Source organism: Choloepus didactylus, chromosome 5 (genome assembly GCF_015220235.1).
Source record: "Choloepus didactylus isolate mChoDid1 chromosome 5, mChoDid1.pri, whole genome shotgun sequence".
NCBI lineage: Eukaryota > Metazoa > Chordata > Mammalia > Pilosa > Megalonychidae > Choloepus > Choloepus didactylus.
In genome coordinates, this window is record NC_051311.1 from 142,823,334 (window position 1) to 142,849,117 (window position 25,784).

General features: G+C 35.8%; 1 protein-coding gene across 5 annotated transcripts in view; it reads right to left on the reverse strand.

Annotated features, from left to right (window-relative positions):
* Positions 1–5,343: 5,343 nt before the first annotated feature.
* Positions 5,344–25,784, reverse strand: part of KBTBD2 (kelch repeat and BTB domain containing 2) — a 29,458-nt gene continuing 9,017 nt past the window's right edge. For 3 of the 5 annotated variants that reach the window (XM_037837032.1, XM_037837029.1, XM_037837033.1), the window contains exons 2-4: positions 14,984–15,489; positions 10,197–10,362; positions 5,344–8,097 (exon numbers count right to left, since the gene is read on the reverse strand). In XM_037837032.1, the coding sequence (XP_037692960.1) occupies positions 6,562–8,097; positions 10,197–10,362; positions 14,984–15,153 (1,872 nt within the window). In that variant the 5' untranslated portion in view covers positions 15,154–15,489 and the 3' untranslated portion in view covers positions 5,344–6,561. Of the gene's footprint in view, positions 8,098–10,196; positions 10,363–14,983; positions 15,623–17,666; positions 18,285–25,784 lie in introns of those variants that run through there. The other 2 variants (XM_037837031.1, XM_037837030.1) reach the window with 2 other exon arrangements.

Consider the following 25,784-nt stretch of genomic DNA (forward strand, 5'->3'; position numbering starts at 1 on the left):
TTCCATTTTGTCATTTCTTTTTACTCTGCTTATGGTTTCTTACTCTATGCAAAAGTTTTATTATTTTTTAAACTTTTGTAGTCACATATATACAACCCCAAATTTCCCATTTTGACCACTTCCAGTGGCATGTACTACATTCGCAATATTGGACTACCACTGACATCCATTACCCACACTTTTTCATCACTTCAAACAAAAACTCTGTACCCATTAAGCAATAACTTCCCCTTTCCCTCAGTTCCCTTACTCCCCACCTAACCCCACCCCCATCCCCTGGTAACCTGTAATCTGCTGTCTCTATGAACTAACTTATTCTAGCTATTTCGTGTAAGCAAGGTCACACAATATTTGTCTTTTTGTATCTGGTTTATTTCACTCAATGTGATTTCTTCAAGGTTTTTTTTTTGTTTTATCATGTATCGGAACTTCATTCCTTTTTATAGCTGAATGATGTAACATTGTGTGTATATCCCCACATTTTGTTTATCATCCGTTGATGGACATTTGGATTGCTTCCACCTTTTGGCTATTGTGAATAATGCTGCTAAGAACATTGTGCAAACATCTCAAATATATTTGGGTATATATATGCTTTAGTGTAATAGCTCAGAAATCACTATCAAATACTAGATTTGAAGATTTTCTATTTTCTAAGAGCTTTATAGTTTTAGCTCTCATGTGTAGGTTAATTATCCATTTTGAATTAATTTTTGTATATGGTGTGAGGTTAGGAGTCCAATTCCATTCTTTTGCACCTTGATTCCAGTTTTTCCAGCACTTTGTTGAAGAGATTCTTTTCCAATTACTGTACTTGGCATCTTGGTTGAAAATAAGTTGGCCATAAATTTATGGGTTTCTTTAGGAACTGTCAATTCTATTCCATTGGTATATGTCTATAATTATGCCAGCACTACATTGTTTTGATTACTGTGGCTTTTGTAGTAGGTTTTGAAATCATGAAGTGTGAGCCCTAACTTTACTTTGTTCTTCCTTGCAATACTGATTTGGCTATTCAGGGTGCCCTGTGATTCAATATGGATTTGAGATCAGCTTTTCGATTTTTGCAAAAAAAGGCTGCTGAGATTTTGATAGGAATTGCATTAAATCTGTAGATTGCTTTGGGTAGTATTGATATCTTAACGATATTAAGTCTCCTATCCATGAACACAGGATGCCTTACTATTTATTTATGTCATTTTAACTTTATTTCAGCAATGTGTTGTAATTGCCAGTGTACAAGCCCATCACCTCCCTAGTTAAATGTTCCTAGGTATTTTATTCTTTTGAATGCTGTTGTGAATGTATTTTTTTTTTTAAATTACATTTCACTATGTTTCCTGCTGTTATATAGAGACACACTGGTTTTCATGTGTTAATCTTATAGCCTGCAACTTTGCTGAATTAATTTATTAGCTCTGGTAGTTTTCTTGTGGATTCTTTGGGATTTTCTATATAATAGATCATGTCCTCTGTGAATAATTTTACTTTTTCCTTTTCAATTTGGATGCCTTGTATTTCTTTTTTTCTTGCATAATTGCTCTGGCTAGAACTTCGTGTACAATGTTGAATAGCAGTGGTGAATGTAGGTGTCTCTTCTCTTATTCCTGACTTGGCGGGGAAAGCTTTCATTCTTTTGCCATTGAGTGTAATATTAGTTGTAGGTTTTTCATATATGCTCTGTATGATTTTGAGGGAGTTCCTTTCTACTAGTTTTTGGAGTGTTATCATGAAAGCATGTTAGATTTGTCAAATGCCTTTTCTGCGTCGAAATGTTCCTGTGATTTTTCCCACTTTATTAATGTGGCGTATGTATTAATTTATTTTATGTTGAATCACTCTCATTCCTAGGATAAATCCCACTTGATAACGGTATGTAATTCTTTTAATATGCTCTTGATTTGCTAGCAATTTGTTGAGAATTTTTGCACCTATATTTACACAGGAAATTGGTCTGTAGTTTTATTTTCTTGTGATGTCTTTATTTGGCTTTGATATCAGTCATGTTAGCCTCGGAATAAGTTTGTAAGCAAAATTATCTTTTACCTTATCGCTTCTAGAATTTGAGCCATAGTTAGGAAAGTTTTCCAACTTCCAGACTATAGAGGAATTCACCAGGTTTTTTCTTTACTTCTGTGGTGTGTGTGTGGACAGACAGCTGTTCCGACATCATTGAATTACTTGGCATCTTTGTCCAAAAATTGACCATATATATGTGAGGATCAGTTTCCAGACTCTCTTCCATTGATCTGTCTCTCTGTCCCTAGTACTGCACTGTCTACATTATAATCAAGTGTTGAAACTGTTTGTTCCTCCAACTTTGTTCTTTTTTTAAAAATTGTTTTGGCTATACTACATCTTTTGTTTTCCCATAAACAATCGATAGCCACAAAATAGCCTGCTGCTTTTGTGGTAGGGACTTGCATTGAATCTATAGATCAATTAAGAGAAAATTGCTGTCTTAACAATATTGATTCTTCCAATTTGGGAACATGGTATATCTCCATTTCTTGGGCTTTAGTCTCTCAAAAATGTTGTAGTTATCAGTGTACAGATCTTACATATCTTTTAATTTATTCCCAAGTATTTACAAAATGTCATTGTTACTAAGCTTTTAACTTCATTTTTGAGTGGTTCATTGATACAACTGATTTTTTTTTTTTTTGTATGTTCATCTTGTATCCTGTGAGCTTCCTAACTTTTTATCTAATACCTTATTTATTTGTTTGTTTGTTTATTTAAAGATTCCCTACACTCTAAGCCATCTATGCCTCTTTCCTGCCCTATTACACTGGCTTGGACCAGGTCTCTTATCTGGTTCCTGTTCTTAGGGGGAAAGCTTTCAGTCTTTCATGTTGGCTATGGGTTTTTCATAGAAGTCCTTTATCAGGGTCGAGGAAGTTTGCTCATATTCCTAGTCTGCCAAGTTTTTATCATAAATGGGTATTGGATTTTGTCAAATACTTTTTCTGCTTCTGAGGTGATCACATGGTTTTTCTCCTTTCTGTTATTATGGTGTATTGTGTGATTCTCAGATGTTAAACTTATTCCTGGGATAAGCCCTTCTTGGTCACAGTACACTATCCTTTTTGTATGTTGTTGGGAAGTTTGTCTTTTTAACGTCAACTTGCTCATTTATTTCACAAATCCTTTCTCTGTAGCATCAAAGAGGAATTTTTCAATATTACTACAATTTCAAAATACTGGTCTAAATGAATGATTTTACTCTAGTTCAAATTCCCCTTGTGACCTATACAGTCTTTTATTCCGTAGTGTACCTACTGTGTGACAGGTATTTTTAGATACTGAAGATACAGAAATGAACAGCATAGACACAAGCCCAGTGGTGAAGACAATCAAAATAGGTAATACGCAATAGTTTTTAATGAGAGTTAGGCAATATGGGGTGAAACTGATTTAAAGAAGCTCAAGGTAGTAGAGTGAATTTTTAAGTGTCTTCTGGAGGAAATTACTTGGAGAGTAAACTAAATTTAACCACAATTACCTTACCAGATAATTCATCATCCAGACAGACATTTTTGATAGTGAAAGGGAAAATGGGCATAAACTAGGATGTATGGTTATCTTAGATTTAGCCAAAGGGGAAGAGTGTTTAAGGTAGAAAAAACTATGTATGTGAAGGAGAGGAATCTGTATTTAAGTTCCTGACATGATTCTAGGGCACAGGCAAGTTTGGAAGCCAGTGAAATCACTGAGCAAAGTTTCTAAGACGGTTGGAAAGGACAAAATCTTAAAATGCAGATCCTTAAGACTCCTATTCTCTTTCTGAATAGGAGAGGATGAACCAATCAGCAAGTACTAACAGATTCACTGATGGATGAGGGACTTTCTCCTCTATTAATTTTTCCTGTGCAATGGAAGTACTCTGTTAATAGAGGGAGAGTTGGAGAAGGTGAAGATTTAATGAGCTTGGAGGTTTCAAATTGTGAAAAATAAAGGACAAGCTTACTGGTGTTGAGGAACTGGTTGAGGCTGTTGGCCATGAATTTTTCAGTGGCACAAATCTGTGCCATCATCTGCTTTTCTGTAACAGGGCTCAGTAGCTTGGTTGTAAACAGAGATAAGGCAAATATAGTTGAACTCATCCAAGGTTCAGGTTTTGTCAGATAGTTATGAAAGAATGATTTTAGGACAAGGGAATGGCAGAGGTATTAAGATGACAGATCTAAGCTGGAGAGAGATGAGTGAAGAAAAATGGTGATTAATGGAACTCCTGGTGAGAATAAAGAATTTTGTATATTGGAGTTGATTTCTCAAACTCCCCAAGACCCTTTGTATATACCTGCTTTCATTTAATTTTAATCACCAAACTATTTGTTACACTGGAGGGGGAAAGAGACATAAGCAAGTTTCCATCTTCAAAAAAATTGACCATTTGGTAGAACAGAATCAAGACCAGTAAGAATACTCACTATAATTAACAAGATCAAGGTACAAGGTACTAAGGATAGGAGGAGGATACCAGCACAGGGTAAATAAGAAGTGGTTATCCAGGAAGCCTTCATCAAAATCTGCTATAAATAGATCTTGAATACAGAAGACAGCCACAGGCAGAATTGGGATGAAAAGACCATTCTGAATACAGCAAATTGCATAAGCAAAGGCTAAAAGTAGCAAAAGCCTGATTAGAAGTAAAGGTTTGAGGGATACAATGCAAAATAAGGCAATAAGTAATTTAAAGCCAAATTAGAGGACCCTACATGCACTAAGAAATCTGGACTTCATTCAGTAGGCAGTGGAGAGACAAAGCCTGTAACCATAAGGATGTGCTTCAGGAAAATGGATCTAGAATCAGATTTTTCTTACAGTTAAGGCCTAAACCAATGGTTCTCAACTGGGACTGCACAAATCACCTCTTGTGCTTTGAAAATACTGTTGCTGGGTTTACCTACCAGAGATTCTGGCTCAGGGATCATCCCAAACTTCTAAAGTATCCCAGGTGAGTTCAATATATAACCATGTTTGAAAGTCACTGGCCTAAACTAACAGATGGAGCTCAGTTTTTGTTAATTCTGTATGGTTCAAACTAGACAATTAAAAAAGTGAAGTATATACACGGCCAACAAAATTCTGAAGAAACACCTATATCAGTACAGACTGATCCTGCAGTCATAGCTTTCCTGTGTATACCATAAAATGGAAGATCTTCCTCAACTATAGTATAGGATTTAGACAGCATTTCTATACCATCATGGACATTAGTGTTAAGTGCAGCTGGATTAATTACAATGGAAACAACAAACAAATAGCTAAATAGACTCAGTCAAGTGGTCAAGTCAAAACTAAAGGCACATACCAGAACCATCACAAAAGAAAAACAGATACTGAATATATACAATTTATTTAATAAATTAATGTCATTCAAAATACAGTGCCAGAACATTATGCAGTTGAACATGCTAGTAATGTTTGTCATGAAGCACCTGTGCTCATGTTAGATTGGCGGTGCCCCGCTACTGCTAGTGGTTCCTGGGATTAATGCCAGAGCAGCACTAGTTATCTGCTCTTCTGCACAGCTAGTGCAGAGAATTCCTGAACAGTTCACCTTCCTAATCCTAACACCCCCCCCCAACACACACAATCACAGGTTAAAAAAAAAAAACACACCCTGACAGCTAACGGATATCTACACACAATCACTCTACAGTAATGCTTGTTATTAAATTAATGAAGATGTAATGACCTGGTTGACCCACTCTAAATCTTTAAGATGGAAAAATACATTGGCAGCAGGTAATTATATGCATGAGCCAATGTTAATGTAATACAGAAAGTGGAGTCATTTACTGATTAAAGCTCCACAAAGACCCGCACAATAAGAGGCTAGCAATTCTTATTGCGAGCCCTACAACTTAAGTCCACACCTGGTAAGGACCAGCTGATTGGAAGACTTTAGTCTAGATAGACAAGTATAAGTTAGTGAAAAGAGAATACATGCACCTAATAGTACAGACTGATCCTGCAGTCATAGCTTTCCTGTGTATAATACCATAAAATGGAAGATCTTCCTCAACTATAGTATAGGATTTAGACAGCATTTCTATACCATCATGGACATTAGTGTTAAGTGCAGCTGGATTAATTACAATGGAAACAACAAACAAACAAACAAAAAAAACCAAACTGTATTCCAGGTCTTCAGAACAGAAGCACAGGAATAAAATACATATACTGAAATAAACTCAGCACAATTTGTAATATACCACACAAGGAACAGGAAACTACCTTTATAAGTGAACCTTCTGAGCTGTACATACACAGGGCTAACGATCTGTTAGATAATCCAGATTCTCAAGCTCTCATGATACATATAAAAGTTTCTCAATTATTGGATAATTATTTCATATTATGGAAGCATATCTTTCTGTAAGATTCACTGATATATATTATACTGATGCAAATATTTTTAAGTAGGACATAAAAATAAAATTTATCAAAGATAGATTTTTATGTACTCACATTTAGTCTTTTCATATCCTCTCTCATTTAGCAAAGAAAATGACAAAGCACATAAACAAGGCCTGCACTCCCTGAACTCAACTATACAGGTGGTAGTGCAACCATTTCTCCATCCAGTTCAAACTCCTCTGTCCCATCTGGTGAAAAAAGGTAAGCTGGTGGTTTCCATGGAGATTCTTCAAGGCATGACGGATAGAGTTTCCCCACAGTACATCGAAAATCTCTCCCTAAGTCCCACAGCACACGTTCAGATATATGCTGCCGCAGAGACCACCGGTCAAGTTCCAGATCATACTGGTAGGTGACATACTTAGCTCTCTCATTTAAGTGGGTTTCTCGCATAAACACACAGAGAGAATTGGAGATCACAACAGCTCTAACACAGGGGTCAGAGTACCTCTTAGCAGGGATGTTGGCTGCCATTTTCCACTCGTTTTTATTCACATCATAAATTTCCACAGTTACTGAAGATCCATCTACAGTGCCAGAGGGGAGTCTTATGCCAGAATTGGTGGCAATATGCAACCCTCCAATGTAGAAAATTTTATCACCAAAAGCTGCGGCTGAAGCAAAAGACCTGCTAGTCTGTCTCATGGCCATCTCTACCCACGAATCAGACCTTGGAAAATAACAGTACATGAGGTTCAGTGTCATCACATAAATGCAGTCATGAACCACAACTGCTGCACTCCACTGCCAAGCACAAGGTAAGGGGCTTACCATCGTCCACTCATCCTTCTCAGTGTCATATCTTTCTACAGTCCTCCGATTAAGTTCTCCACCTACACTATCTCCTCCAATTGCATAGATATAGCCTTCACAGCAAACCAAGGATGGCTTTATGCGAACAAAAAGCATTGGGGTCTTTGGAAACCAGGTATTTTGCTGTGCATCAAACCAATAAAAGCAATTCACAGTTCTGAAGGCAGTTTGAAGTTTGCTTGTTTTACTGTGATTTGTTTTTGTGTTTTTCAGAGGAACCTGACCTCCTGCTATATAGATGTCATTATCCGGAGTTACAACAGTTCCAACCTTATGCAAGTCAGCTGGAGGGCTGCATAGCTTGTAAACTTTCTCTGCCTGGGGACTGTAACAGACAGAAGAGTAAAGACTACAAGGATTTTCTGATGTTGCTTCAATGAAAATCATCATTTCCTCTTTAGTCATGCCAAGTCTTGGTTTGAAAAACTTGGGCATGGACTTATACAGACCTTGAACCACTACAGACTTATCATTGGGTGGCAGACCTTGAAACCAAGCTCTTTGTGTTACTTCTGAAAGTGCATCAATTCTGATTTGGCTAAGAACTGAAGACAAATACTGTGATCGTGATTCTGTGTTATACTCTAGCCACAACATAGCAGCTTCACGAACTGTCTCTTCCTTTTCTACATTTAAATTGTCACTACTGAGGATGTCTATCAGTAGGTCATGGGACAGTTGCATGAAAGCTTCCTGGTGATACACAGCAGTGAACTTGTGCTCCACCATTCTTTTAGCACTTTGTTTTAATTCCTCACAACTGAAGAGATCAGCAAAGCTCAGCAATCGCACACAATTCTCTGCATTTATTTTTTTAATTAAATATTCTCGACAACGTTGTAACACATCTTCTACCTAAAATGAAAAAAAAAAAAAAAAATAAGGGCAGGATAGAGGCACATTTTATTTCTGTGTAAGGCATAGGTATATTAATCAGATCACTATACTGTTTTTTTTTTAATTTTCAGATACAGATAATCTTCTAGTAATAGTAAAATTATGACTATGCATAGGTTTGAACTTCCTCTTCCTACCAAGTGGCCTACTTCAATGTTCCATTTAGGAGCCAGTCAAAAAGGCACTTAAAGGGAAAGATAAATTCATGTATGAATTATAATCTTCTAAGCTTTAAAAAATGTAACTGAAAGAACCAAATGAAAATATGTAAATAAAGCATAGTACCGGGAATGATTATTGTTGAAATATTAGCTGAAGCTGAAATCTGTTTTCCCAAATTGGACAAAATAAGACAGAAACCATGAACAACGACTAAAAGTTATTTGCCTTTCTTACTATAGAGGTAAGACAACCAATTGAAGGAACAATAAAAACATCTACTTACAGTTATAAATCACCTACATTTAAATGACTCATCTTAGCCACTCACTCCAAGTTTCCTGGATTGATTTTTTTTTTAAAGCCAGAGCTCAGCTGAATCAGAACTGCTACCTATTCTACTTATTCAGCATCACAGAAGTTACCTAAAAGCAGTATATAGGGAAGAACAAGGTTGCTTAGATTCCAAACTCGGACTGGCCAGCCAGTAGCTGTGTACTATTAGGCAATAGCTTCACTTCTCTAAGCCTCAGTTTTTTCTTGTATGAAACTGGGGAATAGTTGTCTACCTCAAATGATTACTGTGAGGATTAGATGAGAATCTATATAGTATCTAGCACATAAAAAAAAAAGTATATCATGTGGTTAATAGTGAAGAGTCGTGTCAATAATCAAAACATACAGCATTCCAGGCTTGCCCAGGCAACCCAGTCCAGGAGGCAGAGTCCTGTTTCACATCTGGGTGAGCATATGCACGTGCATACACACATTTCATTAACAGGAAAAAAATTGTAAGGAACAGTCAGTATTAATCAGTAACAACTAACAAAGTGTTCCAGAATCCAAATTTCTTAAAATTTCTCAATTTCTGAGAAATCCTAAAAAACACCTGCTTTTAAGTACCTGGCTTAAAATAAAAAAAGGTAATGAAAACTTGCAAGCTAGAGGAGACAGTGCTTATAGTAAGCTGTTCCCACCTTCAAGTTTGTATTTAGGATGTGAATACCTTTGATTCTAAAGCACCAATGAAGTTAAACCAGCCCCAGTTTCCTCAGAGTTGTAGGTACACTAGGACACAACACAATTTTATAGGGAAAAAGAGACTACAAGACTTAAAAAAACAAAAACACAAGGCTACATAAGGTGCTGGTTGAGTTCTGGTTCCTTGAGTTACACTCAGGAATTAGCATTGGGCCACTACCATTCACTCATTCAGCACAAATCATTTAACAACTACCTAATAGGTATCATGAACTGTACTCCCAAAATTTAACCTTTGTTCTGAAGATTCTTTCCTCAGAGAAGCTTTCTATTTCTGAAATACAAATTGTTATTCCAAAGCAGAGAAAGGAAGAGGAAAATACTTTGATATTTGAGGAGAAATAGGGAGTACAATAGCTTATCAATAGGAAAATATATCAACCATCACTTTTTAGTTTAGTTTAGTTTTACTATTACTTAAATAGCTCAATATCGTCACATGGCCATTACAAATATTTAAGTTCTATAGATTCCCTAAGAATCTTAAAATTATCTGTGAAAATATATCAGAAATTAGTATGTCTATGCTTTTAACACAAAAATAAGCACTTAAATTCAATAAATACTGTTAAAAAATTTTACTTGAAATCTAAATTCTTGGGTAAATTAGGCCAGATATGAAACCAGTATGGAACTTACACCCTATCTTGTTAATTTACTGAGTTAAGTCCCCATCAGGAAACTTAGCTGATCAAATCCTGTTTTCCGTTATGCATTTTAAAAAGAAAAGAAAACTTTTAGCTTGTAAAATCTTGAATAAAAAAACTAAATAGATACAGGACATCACTGATGAAACTATGTTCCTAGAAAAAAAATAAATTACAATTCATGTATATAATAGGAAAAAGACTACTTACCTGCAGGAAGCAAGCTGTTTCATAAAGCTGTTCTACAGTGCTGTCATTTATTGCCAAGTTACCCGTGTATGCATAAGTTATTATTATCTGCAAGGTGGCCCCATCAACATTCCTCAGGTGAACGTGGGTTTGCTTGCTTTCACTTAGTCCACTCATGAACATGGCCCTACGGGAAAACAAAGCTTAAGAGTTTAGTGTAAAACAAATGTAGGGCTAAAAAGAAAAACTAGACATCAGGGGATATTATTTAAAGCATTTGTTGATGGACAACTTATAGGCAACACTTCTGACGGAGAAAACCGAAAAGTATAATCCAATGCCAAAGATGTACCATACTGTTCTACACCATTCTCAGCGAACACAAAATTCATTTACTCCTTATAGCCATATGATGAAATACCATTCAGCAATAAAAAGGAACTATGATACATCTACAATACAAATGAATCTAAGAAATATGCTCAGTTAAAGAAGCAAAAAAAGACCACATATTTTAAGATTCCATTTGTATGAAATGTCCAAAAAGGCAAACATACACAGACAGGGGTAGATTTGTGGTTACTGAGGGTTGTGGGAGAGAATGGGGATTGCTGTAAATGACCACAAGGTGACAGAAATACTCTAAAATTAGACTGTGGAGAAGGGTGTACAACTCTATACACTAAAATTCATTTATTATACACTTAAAATGAGTGAATTTCATAGTCTGTAAGTGACATCTTGATAAAGAGTTTAAAAATTCATTCACTCAAGATGATTTCCTAAAAAATATGCAGGACATTTTCTTAAAAACTTATTTTTAAGAAATAGGTAATTATGCTGGGAAAGGCAGTAGGTGTTGTAGAGAATACAAAGTAGAATGCCAACATAAAGGTGAGAGAAGAAAAAACAATGTAAAGAATATTACCGCATGCACAGGAGAGAAAAGCCCCGCCTATAGCTAGTATCCCAGTAGTGACTAGCTCGGGCCCACAAGGACAAGGAATTGCAGAAGACATTCCAACTGGATGAGTGAGTCAGAGTAGAATATCAGAACTGCCTGTTCAAGGGACATAAAGGTTTATGCAGGATACTGGAAAATGAGGTTGCAAAAATGAGTGGTAGTCAGATCACAGAAGGCCTTTATGAGGAGACAAAGAATTCTGGGCTTTTTCCTGTACATAGTAGAGAATGCTGAATGGTTTTGAGCATGGATTTAGCATGGAAAAAATGTACCTTAGTATAATACTCTGTACTGGTAAGACCTCAAGAGCCAAACATTAGCGATAGGAAAACTGGCTATGAGGCTACTGCAATTATCTAGATGAGAGGTAAGAAGGACCTAAGCTAGGGTGGCAGAAATGAATACAAAAAATATTACAAAGAACCAAGAAGATCTGGTCATTTTCTGAACACAGAGAATGGGTTGAAGAGTAGGAAGCAGACAGGGGAAATGTTAAAACTGCCTATTTATTTTCATGTTAAGTACCTGAAAAAATATCGTTAAGCTTTCAGAGAAAATCGTAAGGTCAAGGAGGAAAAAGTCTATCCTGAGAGAGATGAGGAGTTAAATTTTGGACATATTTAATTTGAGATAAGGGAAACTGAGTCAAATGAAATAATAAAAGTATTATTACTAGAACTTTGGAGGGAGCTCAAGCATTGATGCAGTGGGCTGTGAATCATCTACAAAGTGAATGATGTTAAAAGCTGGATAAATTATCTGAGGGAGATCGAAAAATCAAATAAAAACCCACCCAAAATCTCAATGACCAAAATGAGAGAAAATTTAATTAACATTAAAATAAAAATGACACAAGATTGAGAAAAAGATTTGTCAGAGAAATGTGAACAACCAGACCAGTACAATGCTACTTAGGGCAAGGGGAGTGGTGTCAAAAACTGTGGAGTCAAGAGGAATAAACACTGCAAAAACAATTAGAGTAGTTCGTCACTGGTAATCTCCAGTATGACTCACTAGAATGAGCAGCAATGGCAGCAGATGGATCTCAGGCACTGAGAGAGTGGAAGAGTGGCACAATGTCAATCAGGATGGTAGACTGAAGGAAATAAGGACAGCCATAAAATAAACCCAGCCGGATAATGGAGAACCAGGAAGTGTCCTTGAAAAACATAATGCAAGACCCCACAAGAAACTCTTTAAAAATAACTATTACTACTGTCTTCATCTACCTGACATGAGAAAATGGAGGAATTCAAAAGAAACTTGAAAAAGAACTGTAAAAGCTCTGAGTAAAAATGCAAAACTTAGGGGCCAAGTGGTTTTTAAATCTATTCCTGTTAAAGGTAGTAACTAGAAAAGGGAGTAGGCAAGGGAACAGCTGACTATACAGATGGTATAAAACAATGAGCCTGGTTATTCTTGACCATGGTTTATGACACCTTTTGTAAAGGAACTGTGTTTCCTGACAACCAAAAGAAGCCTAGCCAACTTGGTCACCAAAGTTTTAAATTAACATTTTTAAGAAAGCGCATAATTATAATTATTTTAACAGTGAGTACTGAAGTACCATAGTCAAAGAGGGGCTGAGTGATTCTCAATTCTCTCATTCTGGGGTCTAAAATGAATTGTAAATATTATCAAGAAATAGTAACTACTATTTCAGAGGTATTGATTCTTGGTGGGATGGAACCAGTAACTCAAACCACAAAGAATCTATCTAGTTCAGAAGGCAAAAAATCCAATAGTAAAGATCAATAGTAGTATTCTATGTTAAGATACTGAAATCTATGAGGCTAAAACAATCCTAGCTGAAACACTTGGGAAAAAATAAAATTATTATTATGAAGTATACTATAATCTACCCAGACTAGAAAAAAAAAATTATATATGGATGTTTCCTTCTTGCAGATTACTAAACTGGCTCAGACACAGGATTCTAATGATGGGGGATTTTAAACCCAACACATATTGGATTATTATTTCTACCTATTTTTTTAACAAATATATGATTTATTTCAGGAAGAAAATATTTTCTCAGAAGACCGGAGGTTAAAGCAAGGAACCAGGTTAGTGATAAGGAAATACTGGCAACCTTAAGAGAAAAGGATTATATTGTCTTTAAGAAGACTGTAATAATAACGAAACATTAGGTTTCCTGGACTTCAGGAAAAAAAAAAAAAAGAACAAAACACTTTAAACCCAATCAGGTAAAGAAAAATAATCATTTCACAAAGAATTTAAGGTATGACTATACAATTGCAAATAAACTTAAATGAGGAAGAAAGATAGGAAGACATTGAAATAAACCCATATGTTACTCTCTGACAATGGAATATGGCTTTTCTCTTATCCCTAGGTGTACAAAGATGGACAATTCAGAAAATACTATAATAGAATGACTGCACAGGTTTAAAAATTAGACCAGATGACTACTAGTTTACTACCACATTCTACTCTATGATTACAAATGTCAATCTGAAAATCCACAACTTAAGGCATAAAGCTCTTTCCAATAATGAGTGATCAATTTATAATTACTAGCCACTAAAAAGGGAGACACTGAGACCCAGGAATTGACTGAATCTGTAACCATGAATTTTAAACAGCATCTGCTAAGCTAATGGATCTGAAAAACAATTGATCATCAAAATCATTTGAGAAACTTTTAAACATAAAGATTTTGATTCCCTTACTCGGATCTGCTGAATCACAATATCTGGGTTTGAAAGCCAAGAACCTTTATTTGTAAAAGCATACAAGAGGATTCTGATGAACAACCAGGTGCTGGAACCCGTTCGCAAATAAGCAAGAACATCAGTGTCTAAAACTACATGAGAAATCCATTGCTTAACCTCAAACAAAAATTGAAGCACAGTGAAGGAAACTGCCATTAGCTCTTTGCAATCATCATGAGAAGTGTACACTGAGGAATGTAAAGATTCTATGCCCAAAAGGCCAGATTAAACCTTCCCTATCTACAGCTGTCATTAAAGAGCAACAGAAATTAACTTCCACTGCTGGTGTATGCTTAGAACTATTGATGTTTGTAGTAGGAATATGATGGTCCACATCTAATTCATCTTATTCATCCTTCCCATTCCAAGTATTATGTAAAAATTCAACATTAAGGACAGAATAAAGGAATTCCTATGTCTTAGTTTCTGTTTCCATGAAACTTAAAGTAGAAAGTTACCTTAAAAAGATAAAAACAAATTGCAAAAGATTATAGGAAGGTAAAGTTAAGCTATACTTATCAATAATTAGCAAACAATAAATAAATCAAACCCTAAGTTCTGATGCACTGAGAACACCAACAGTATTACTATTAAATATTTATAACTGGCAGAGTCTCACAAGACTAAAAAGATATCACAAACAACAATAGTAGCCAAGAGTTAGAAAAAGAAATACATTTTTGAAAAGAAATAAAAGTTAACATGTCTAAATACCATCAATTACCCTCTAAAAATTATTATTCTTAAGTTTATAAATAAGGATCCCTGTTTACTAAATGTAGTATTTTAAAATTTCAAAAGTAAATTTTTCTTTCTCTTTCAATGGGAAAATAGTATCCTGAATCTTTCTGCCTCTCCAAACACTAAAATTTTACCTTCATTAATTTCAATTAATTTCTTGTATTTAAACCTCTGTAAAGACTTATGTCTATTTCCTATTTACCCATGTAAGGAAATGATTTGGCAAGGACTACGTTATCTGAATAGAAAATTTAAGCAAAACATTAAGAGATATAATTTTTTTTAATTTAAAAATACATTTATGAAGAAGTCCTATTAAAACATTAAACATTTTGCATTTACAAACTAATCAAGACTGAAGTACTTACCTGAAATAAGAGCTACATGTTGCAAGAACCATCTTATGACAAGGGAATTCAGTGCCCTCAACAATTAACACTATGTCAGTAAACAACTGCTGTTCATAAAACAGTCTTAACTGTTCCAACAAGGACACAGCATATTCAGTATTGATCTGCCTCTCGTCTTGAGTGGACATGACTGCATTCCATTAATATCTCCTGGAACAGATTAAAAAATTCAGTCGAACTGATGGAAGGTCAAGTGAATGCTTCAGAAATAAAGGAGACTCTAGGTGCTGTTATCTGCAGCATTCAGAACCAAGACCGACACATTCACTAATGAACAGTATCTTGTTATAGACTTAGAATCAGTCCTAGGTCATCCCGTATTAATTAGGTTCTTCAGAGTTTTTCAACACAGTCCACAAACATCTTGCTCAAATTTGCAATGGTGCAGCTCATGAGTGAAAGAGAGTAACACTCGAGGTAGATTTTGTAGCAACATCCTATGTTCAGTGGATCCTCTGGAATAACTGAAAAGAAAACAAGTTCAGTTAAAATCTCTAGGCCAGCACAGTTTCAGAAAACAGTCTTTAATATATATTATATTTATTTGAAGCTCAACTTTCGACATTACCATAAAAATGAAACTTGAGAAAATGAACATGATTAAAGTCTCCTACATTAAAAATTAAAAAAAAAAAAAACCTGCAGAAAGTTAACATTTGTAGTTTTAAGGTAACTGCTTTCTATACAAAATAAAAACATCCCAGGAAATAATAACACAAGACCAAGCATACATTTATAAAGTTCTTTAAAAAGAAGACTTTGTTACCAAAAAAGCCAGATCTCCTAGTTACTTGTTTAGTAACAACACATGACCATAATTTAAGGGAAAAAAATCCTTCTCTATTACATGAAGAGTCTTGTTTTTTAGACATATTCCAAATATATTCACAGTCTTCATATTTAGCAATTTAAATTATGTAAACACATTCAAATTACTTATTTCCAAAGTTTAAGCTCTATTTTGTTTAATTTGCAGCTCAACCCTGTATATATGTAATATATCTTTTTACAGTAGTTCCAGCCTAGAAATCTTTATGAATAAAAGCATAGTTTTATTGAAAAAAAGAAACCAAAAAACATAAAACATAATTAAAAGGAAAAACCTGTGATCCCACATGAGACAATTCCTTATTATACAAATAGGAATGTTCTCCAAATCAAAGTATAAATTTAATACAAATCCAATCTAAATCCCATTTGCAGGGATTCATCTGGATAAACACAGAAAAGTTGCCAAGACATCTGGAGGGAGGGGACATTTTCCTCATGACTCTATCAAATATTAGAATACATTACAAAGCTACAACAAACCCAAGTATATATAAGAAACTGATGTAAGATAAACATGGCATTTCAAATTAGGAACAATGGCTTATTTCAACAAATAATGTTGGAACTGGCTGGCCACAAGGAAAAAAATCTAGGTTTCAGTCATTTTAGTCATACTGCATACAATCCATCAAAAGAAATTCCAAAATTTTAGAAAAGAAATTAAAGTTCAACTTTAAAATGTTATTTGGAAATTAGGATCTAAAACATATGACACAAAGAATATATGGGAAAGGAATTACAAATTAGTATCCAAATAGAATGCTATTAAATGTTAGCTATGTAAATTACTACCTCTTTACTAATTATGCAATTCTTAGTTTTCACAATTAGAAAATCTAGGGCTTTTGACATGAAACCTATTAATATGACCATAATGGAATAAATAATTTTCCTCACAAAACATCATCCATTATTGTCAAGGCAGAGATCACACTGTACTTCTGCCAAACTATATTATTACATAAACTGCTAACTTGATCTAGTCTTCAAGTTTCCTGCCAAGTTAACTATGGAGAAGTAAATAAAACAGGTGTAAGCGCAAAGTGAGACTTTGGGTCAGTTAAGGTAATGACCATAAATCTTAAGTCCTAGTACTGCTATCTCCAAGGCTAATTATACCTAAGGACACTAAAATCACTGGCTGTATTTGAGTATTAATAATGCAGTAAGGCCCAGTATTAGTGAGGGTGTGGGAAAACAAGTATTCTTAACAGGTTTGTAAGTTGTACACATGCCCACAATCCCTTATTCAAACTCTTGAGACAAGACGTGTTCTGCAATTTAGAACTTTAAAGATTTTATAGAGGTAATCTGGTAGATGTAATATATATTACAAAACACAGTCAAGGAACCTGGGGCAGCACTCCATAATGGAATTCTTAGTATCTTTGCTGTGGGAAATATGAGTAGTGTGAAAAATAGTTATTAGCCTCATATGGCTTCAGGTTAGGTTTTGCTGGCAAATGAATTTTCTAAAAAACCCCGATTTTTAGAGCTTTTTAAATTTCAGAACTGCAAATGAGGAATCATCAAACACATAAAATTTGGCATTGTAAATGTCCAATAGCCTTTTAATCCATCAATTCTACTTCTAGAAATTTATCTTACAGAAACACATGCAATGGATTCCTGTTCCCAAATCAATCAAGTTGACCAGAGAAGCTTCAGGGCTCCATCCCCCCACCGAAGATTTGAATAACCATCAAGAACTGGCAGAAACAGCTTTCTCACAGCTCCAGAAAACAGCTAAAGGCTTCCAGAATCAGGGAGAGCGCTGAATCAAGAAAAGGGCAACTTAAAAGCCACTCACCATCCACTCACCAGCTTGGCTCAGAGCAGGCCATACTCCCCAAATGGTTCCCAGTTCCAGGGAGAGCAGACTAATCTTCGTACACATACTGGGAGCATGTATGTCTGGCACACTCTTTCTAACGGTGGTTTGAGGGGCTGAACCAGGCACTTGTCTTGTCTCAGGTTCACCATTCCAAACCTTGCCCTTCATGTAGAAGGTAGCTCAACAGGGCTTTCCTTCAGAATGCTGGGGGAGAGCAGTTAAGCTGCCTGGGGCAAAGGACTGCTGGCTCCGGGACATACAGTGCAGTGCCCAGAACCATGAGGAAACAATTTCCTAGGGAAGAGGAAACGTTTGTATCTGTGTGAAGGGGAAAATTTTTAGAGCCACACACACATGCCCAAGACAAGACACATGAACAGAAAAGGATCAGGGAGACCCATAAGCTTTGGTCACCTTGAGCTATTCTCTAAATTCACTGTATGGAAAAGCTTTGAGGAAGACCACTTGCACTGGTCAATCAGCAAAGACTGGAAAGGTGTTTCCTTTTCTTCCTTTTTTGTTAGCTCCTGGAATTCAAGGAAAATTCTATCACAATATTAGCTGGATACAAGCTTAAGGAACAGATGACTCAGAGTCTAAATTCCAGTGATAACACATTAAAATATCAAAATGTCCAGATTTCAAAAAAAGACTGCAAAACATATAAAGAAACAGGAAGTAATGGCCCAGGCAAAGGGATTAATGATTAACTCATCAGAAACCATCAATGAGGATGACCAGTCCAGGAACATACCAAAGACTTTTCAAAAAGGGTCCTAAATATGCCCAAAGAGCTAAAGACAAACATGGACAAAGAACTAAAGGATATCAGGAAAATGACAGGCAAAGGGATTAATGATTAACTCATCAGAAACCATCAATGAGGATGACCAGTCCAGGAACATACCAAAGACTTTTCAAAAAGGGTCCTAAATATGCCCAAAGAGCTAAAGACAAACATGGACAAAGAACTAAAGGATATCAGGAAAATGACAGATGAGCACAAAATTATCAATAGAGAATGGAAATTATGGACAGGAACCAAACAGAGCTGAAGACCACAGTAACAGAAATTCAAAATTACAGCAGATAGGAGTTGGCAAAGAAAGAACAGTGAACTTGAAATTGAAATTATCAGTCTGAGGAACCTGTGGGATACCATCAACTGTACCAACATACACATTGTGGGAGTCCCAGAAGGAGAAAAAAGAGAGAAAGTGGCAAAGAAATAATCACTAAAACCTCCCAAATTTAATGACACACATGAATATACACATCCAAGATGCTCCATGAACTCCAAACAAGATCAACCCAAATAGACCACACTGTGGCATGTTATAATCGCGGTGCCAAAGATAGAGAATTCTGAAAGCTGCAAGACAGATGCAACCTGTCATGAATAAAGGAGCCTCAATAAGAGTAAGTGCTGATTTCTTATCAGAAACCATGAAGGCAAGAAGACAATGAGAAGACATTGTTTAAAGGGCTGAGAGCAAAAATCTGCTAACCAAGAATGCTATATCCAGCAAAACTGTCTTTCAAAAATGAGGGAGAGATAGAGACATTCCCACATAAACAAAAGCTGAGGGAGATCATCTTCATTAGAGCTGCCCTACAAGAGATGCTAGACAGAATTCTATAGGTTGAAAGGAAAGGACAATAGACAATAGACAGAAGCCACATGGAGAAATAAAGGTCTTTGGAAAGGGTAACTGGGTAAATATAAATGCCAGTACTATTGTATTTTTTGTTTATTTGTAACTCCACTTTTACTTCCTACAGGATCTAAAAGGTAAATGAATAAAATGTAATGATAAATCAATGATTTGGGACTCAATATATCTAAGCATGTAATTTGTAACAAAAAAACTATATAAAGGTAGGGAAACAGAGAAGAGGATCATAATTTGAATTCACTATTGAAGTGAAGTTGATATCAAGGCAAATAAGATTGTTATAGACGGGGTGGGGGGAGGGGAAATGGGGAGTTAATGTACAATTGAGTACAGCGTTTCTGGGGAGATGGGAAAGTTTTAGTAATAGAAGGTGTTAAGGGTACTGCAACATTATGAATGTGATTAACCTACTGAACGGTATGCCTGGGAGTAGTTAAGATGGGTAAGTTTAAGTTGTATATATATTCTCACACAAAAAACAGATCAACTAAAGAGACAATGACAATTAAATGCAATATGTCATCTTGGGACAGGATCTAACAAAGAGGAGAAAAAGCTCAAAAGAACATTATTGGGACATATGAAAAAAACTGGAATAGAGACTGTAATCTTTTTATCAATATTAAATTTTTTAAACTGGATAACTGCACCTTGATGATGCTTCAATTTGGTCCTCTAACCTCAAAACTGTAAGCTAATAAATTCCTGTTTAAGCCAACTCATTGCATAGTATTTGCTTTAGCAACGAGTTAGCTAAAAAAACAAACAAAACATGTACACTCAAGAGTTCAGAAAACGTATAGGGAGGGGGGGTGGAAGAAAAGAGGGGAAAGAAATGGCAAATGTGGCAAAATGTTAAAAGTCATGAATATGGTTATCTAAGGGGGTAGGGGTATGTTGGAGTTCTCTGTATTAAGTTTGTACTATTTTTGTAGCCATCCTTTAAGCTTGAAAGTATTTCAAAATAAAAAAGTGAAGGAAAAAAAAAAAAGAAAAAGAAAAACATGCATTAGTAAACTGAAGTCCCAACCCCTGCTACAGGCCCCAAAAAAACATGAGGGCATTTACTCTTAGTAAAGATTCCAACCAAAACCATGACTATCATTTAAAAACACCCTAATGGTGTTTTTAAAACTAATTATTTCAGACAAGCTCAAAAGCCAAAAGAAGTCATAAAAAAAGCAGCAAGTTGGGCATAACAAACAATTTTCTTGAAATTTAACCATCTTGATCTTTCATTTTCAAACTTCTGATAGAGACATGGGTGCAAGAAATTTTACTCTTTGCCATGTAAATACTGATCAAAGGCAGTCAGCCTCACTGCTAACACCAATTCACACCGGGAAGGAAAGAAAAACTTACTGAAGACCTATTTAAATCTTCTGAAATTTACTAACATATGCAATGATCACCCATTAAAAAAAAAAAACTTTATAAAGTATACTACTCTCCCTTCTCATCACAGAGATAACTTTTCATGTCCCCTAAATCAGAGGTTAGAAAACTTTTTCCATAAAGAGTCAGAAAGTAAATATTGTAGGCTTTGGGGATCATAAAGCCAACATCCCAACTAATCAACTCTGTTGCTGTAGACTGAAAGCAGCCATAGATGGTATGTAAATGAATACATAAGACTGTGTTCCAAAAAACTTTATTTACAAAAACAGGCCACAGGCCACATGTATCCTTCCCTGCTGCTTTAGAGACTGCTTCTTGACCAAATATTAAGAGTCAGTGACTGAAATATATACCTCAAGTTGTTTTTGCTAGAAGACTGTTTTCCCTTCAGATCACAAGAGCAATGAAAAAGAACCTTATATTCTTGATAGAGTAAATATAATTTATTACTCTAACCTGTATATACACCCGTTATCTTCTCACCTGAAATATTTTAACATTTCTTCCCTAATCATACAACTGCTTTCCCCAACTCCTATTGCTTCAATAGACTTCTCAAACATTTTTACTTTTATCTAAAGATAGGGAAACATGTAGTTTAGATGTCTACATGTGAGTACCCTTTATTAAAGTTAAAAAAAAAAAAAACCTCCCAAAGATATCTATTGAAAAAATACATAATCAGAAAAACCTGTAAGTTCAAAACCACATACTTCCTATTTTACCAACTATAATAATATCTACATACATTTAAAAAATGGAAGATGTGTACAAGACAATTCTTATATAAAAACATTTAATGGACACATGAATTCATTAGATGGATCAAGAGCCAGAGATTGGGAAATCACTGTTACATGCCACAATTCCTAGTACCAAATGCTCCAAGATTAACGGGAAAGTCCAATATTTTAAAGCTGGTAATTAGAACATATTCCACAGTGAAAAACAGCAACTAACATTAAGAATTAAATGGAAGTCATGCAAACATGACATTATGAAATTCAGAATCTTCATAAAATGCAGTGTAGTTCTGACATAAAAATTATGGATATTTTTAATTCTTAGAACTTTCTCTAAATACTGAGCACAATTCAATGTTTTTGATTGGTTTGCTTCATGGCACAGCAAATCTAATAGCAAAGAATAAGGTTAGAATGCTACACATAAAAGGATAAGGTTAGAAAAATGCTTTCTTCTACCCACTGACCTTCTGCAAATTAGAGGTCAAAGTCAATCAGAAACTAGATACAGAGTTACCCTTCGATCCAGCAATTGCACTTCTCAGTATATACCAGGAAGATCTGAAAGCAGTGACACAAACAGATATCTGCACGCCAATGTTCAAGCAGCATTATTCACAATTGCCAAGAGATGGGAACAACCCAAATCTCCTTCAACAGATGAATGGATAAATAAAATGTGGTATACACACACAATGGAATAGTACACAGCAGTAAGAAGGAAAGATGTCGTGAAACATACAATAACTTGGGTGAACCTTGAAGACATAATGCTGAGCGAAATAAGCCAGGCACAAAAAGAGAAACATTATATGCTACCACTAATGTGAACACAGCTGGAAGAGAATGCATGGGGTGTTGGGCTTCCCCACCTCGATGGTTGCTGATATACTATTACTGCCCTTTCTCCTGGCAACGTGGAATATGACTCCCAGGGAGGAATCTGGCATCATGGGATGGAGAACATCTTCTTGACCAAAAGGGGGATGTGAAAGGAAATGAAGTAAGCTTCAGTGGCTGACAGAGTCCAAAAGGAGCTGAGAGGTCACTCTGGTGGGCACCCTTATGCACAATACAGACAACTCTTTTTAGGTTCTAATGAATTGGAATAGCTAGCAGTAAATACCTGAAACTATCAAACTACAACCCAGAACCCCTGAATCTTGAAGACGATTATATAAAAATGTAGCTTATGAGTGGTGACAATGTGACTGGGAAAGCCATGTGGATCACACTCTCCTTTATCTAGTGTATGGCTGGATGAGTAGAAAACAGGGGCAAAAAAATAAAAAGCACACAGTGTTCTTTCTTACTTTAATTGTTCTTTTTCACTTTAATTTTTATTCTTATTACTTTTGTGTGTATGGTAACAAAAAGGTTCAAAAATTAATTTTGGTGATGGACACACAACTATATGGTGGTACTGTGAACAACTGATTGTACACTTTGTACGACTGTATGGTATGTGAATATATCTCAATAAAATTGAATTATTAAAAAAAAAAGTCAATCCGACCTTAAGGGCTGCAAAAGTAGGAAATGAATGAATTAACTGAGATGACGAAGAAAAAAGGAGAGACAAATACTGTTGTTAATACATTTGTCTCTAGAATACCCAAGCCTCCAAAGTTCCACTGAGTTTGTTTCACAAGGAACAGTTTCAAAGCAAACACTGTTATTAAATGATAGTCAGGATTAAAGAAGTCAGTAATCCATAGGAACATATACAATTCTACTTAAAATTCTGAAACATGCCTTACAGAAAATTATTTCAACAGGTTTCCTCCCTTACATAATCAATGTGCCTATAAAATAAGTCTTTAAAAAATAAAAAATAAAAAAAATAAAAATAAAATAAGTCTTTATACAGTTAACCTTATTTTTTCAATTTCACCATGAAATCAGAAATGTAGCAAGCCCAACATCCAAATTACTTGTATTCCAGAGATTTAAGTTAGTTGTCTGAAATCCTCACTTCACATTCCTAAGAAACAGTACAAAAAGTATTCAAGTCTTCAGGTTGCTAAAGTCAAAAGGTGCCTGAAAGTATATCTGCAAAGAAAATTTACACAAAGCAAATAGTACTGTACTATTCACAGTTAAAGAAGTAACAGTAACAATGACTTTTGTTTTAAAGATTCTGAATATTGGTATTAAAAGGAGTAGGAGACAAGATTAATTAGAGAAAGGTATGAAATAGGTGAAAACTCTTGTTGAAATCTCAAAAAATAACTTCATCACACCTTATACAAAATTTAACTGAAAATGGATCAGAAACCTAAATGTCAGAGCTAAGACCATAAAATTATTAGAAGAAAATGTAGGGAAATATCTTCAAGATCTGGTGATAGGAGGTGGTTTCCTAGACCTTCACCCAAAGCACAAGCAATGAAAGAAGAAATAGACAAATGGGATCTCCTCAAAATTGAACACTTCTGTTCATTGAAGGTCTTTGTCAGGAAAGTAAAAAGGGAGCCTACAAATGGGAGACAATATTTGGAAACCACATATCAGATAAGGGTTTAATATCTAGAATATATAAAGAGATCCTACAACTCAACAACAAAAAGACAAGCAACCCAATTAAAAAATGGGCAAAAGACATGGACAGACACCCAAAAACATATGAAAAGATGCTTAACTTCACTAGCTATTAGGGAAATGCAAATCAAAACCACAATGAGATATCTCACACCTACTAGAATGGCCATTACAAAAACAAACAAACAAACAAAAAAAAAAACAGAAAACTACAAGTGCTGGAGAGGATGTGAAGAAACAGGTACACCTATCCACTGCTGGTGGGAATGCAGAATGGTGCAGCCGCTCTGGAAGGCAGTGTGGCAGTTCCTCAGGAAGCTTAGAATTGCCAAATGATCCAGCAATCCCATTACTAGGTATATACTCAGAGGAACTGTAGGCAAGGACACAAACTGACATTTCTACACTGATGTTTATAGCAGCATTATTCATGATTGCAAAGAGATGGAAACAGCGGAAATGTCCATCAATGGACGAGTAGATAAACTGTGGTACATACATACATATATATGATGGAATACTACGCAGCTGTGAGAAGGAATAGTTATGATGCACATAATAACTTGGATGACCTTGAGGACATTATGTTGAGTGCATTAGCCAGGAACAAAAGGACAAATACTGTATGGTCTCACTAATATGAACTAACTATAATGAGCAAACTCTGACAGCTAAAGTTAAGAACACAGGTTAAGCAGGCAGGTCAAGATGGTAGCATAGGGAGGTGTGGAATTTAGATAGTCCTCTGGAACTAGCATATAGCCAGGAACAACTAGTAAATGGTCTAGAACTGTTGGGGGACATCTGTACCCCAGTCTGGAACGGGTGGAATGGCTGAGATCCCAGTATAAGAACTGTATGTAAAGCTCCCCAAACTGCAGAGCTGGTGCCCCTCCCCCTCCAGCACAGCATGGTAGGCTGAGCTGAAACACTTCCTGTGGGAAAAAGAAGCAGTCTACCAGGAGAGAAGGAAGGTAGCTCAACCAAGCTCCAACTGCAGTTTTAGGTAACGAATCTGGACTACTGAATATAAGCTATGAGCACAGATAAACACGCAGCAAGCAGGAAAGGAACCCGGAGGTTGCTCCAGGCAGAAAGGAGAAAAAAAATTAAATAAATAAATAAAAACAAGCGCTTTTGGAGTGGGCTGAGCTCAAAATACTGAAAAAGGGCTGTGTGCCAAGAAAAGGGGCACACAGAACTGGGCACCAATTCTGGTTCCTGACTGGTAACTGGGGGGCTGGGGACTAGGTCTGAAAAGGGGATTTCTTTCTTTTTTCCTTTTTTGTCTCTCATTCTAAGTAACTCATTAGAGAAAGCCTCAGGCATTTTCAATTATCAGTGGTGACCCAGGCAAGGATGGAGTTAACAGAGTTAGAGAGACAAAGGAAGAAGTCAAACGTAGGAGATAAATCCCTAATGGGCTTATCTTCCCTAAGAAAAGGGGGAGGTGGGGCTCAGCTCAAATGGCTGCCCTCCCTCAGAGAACTCAGACCCTAGGGCCTGGGGAAAAATAAACAAACAGCTTAAGCTTGGCTTCTGACACTCTCAGCCCCTGGCAGGGACAGGGTCTATTGAGAATTAAAGAAAACACATCTCTTTATGCCAATGGGAAGATGTGGGCTGACAAGTGCCACCTGCTGAGCAGGATAAGAAAAGCACAGCATCTAGAGGCCTCACAGGAAGTCTGACAACTATCTGGCTCTCATCCTCAGGGAAACTTGATACTGATCACA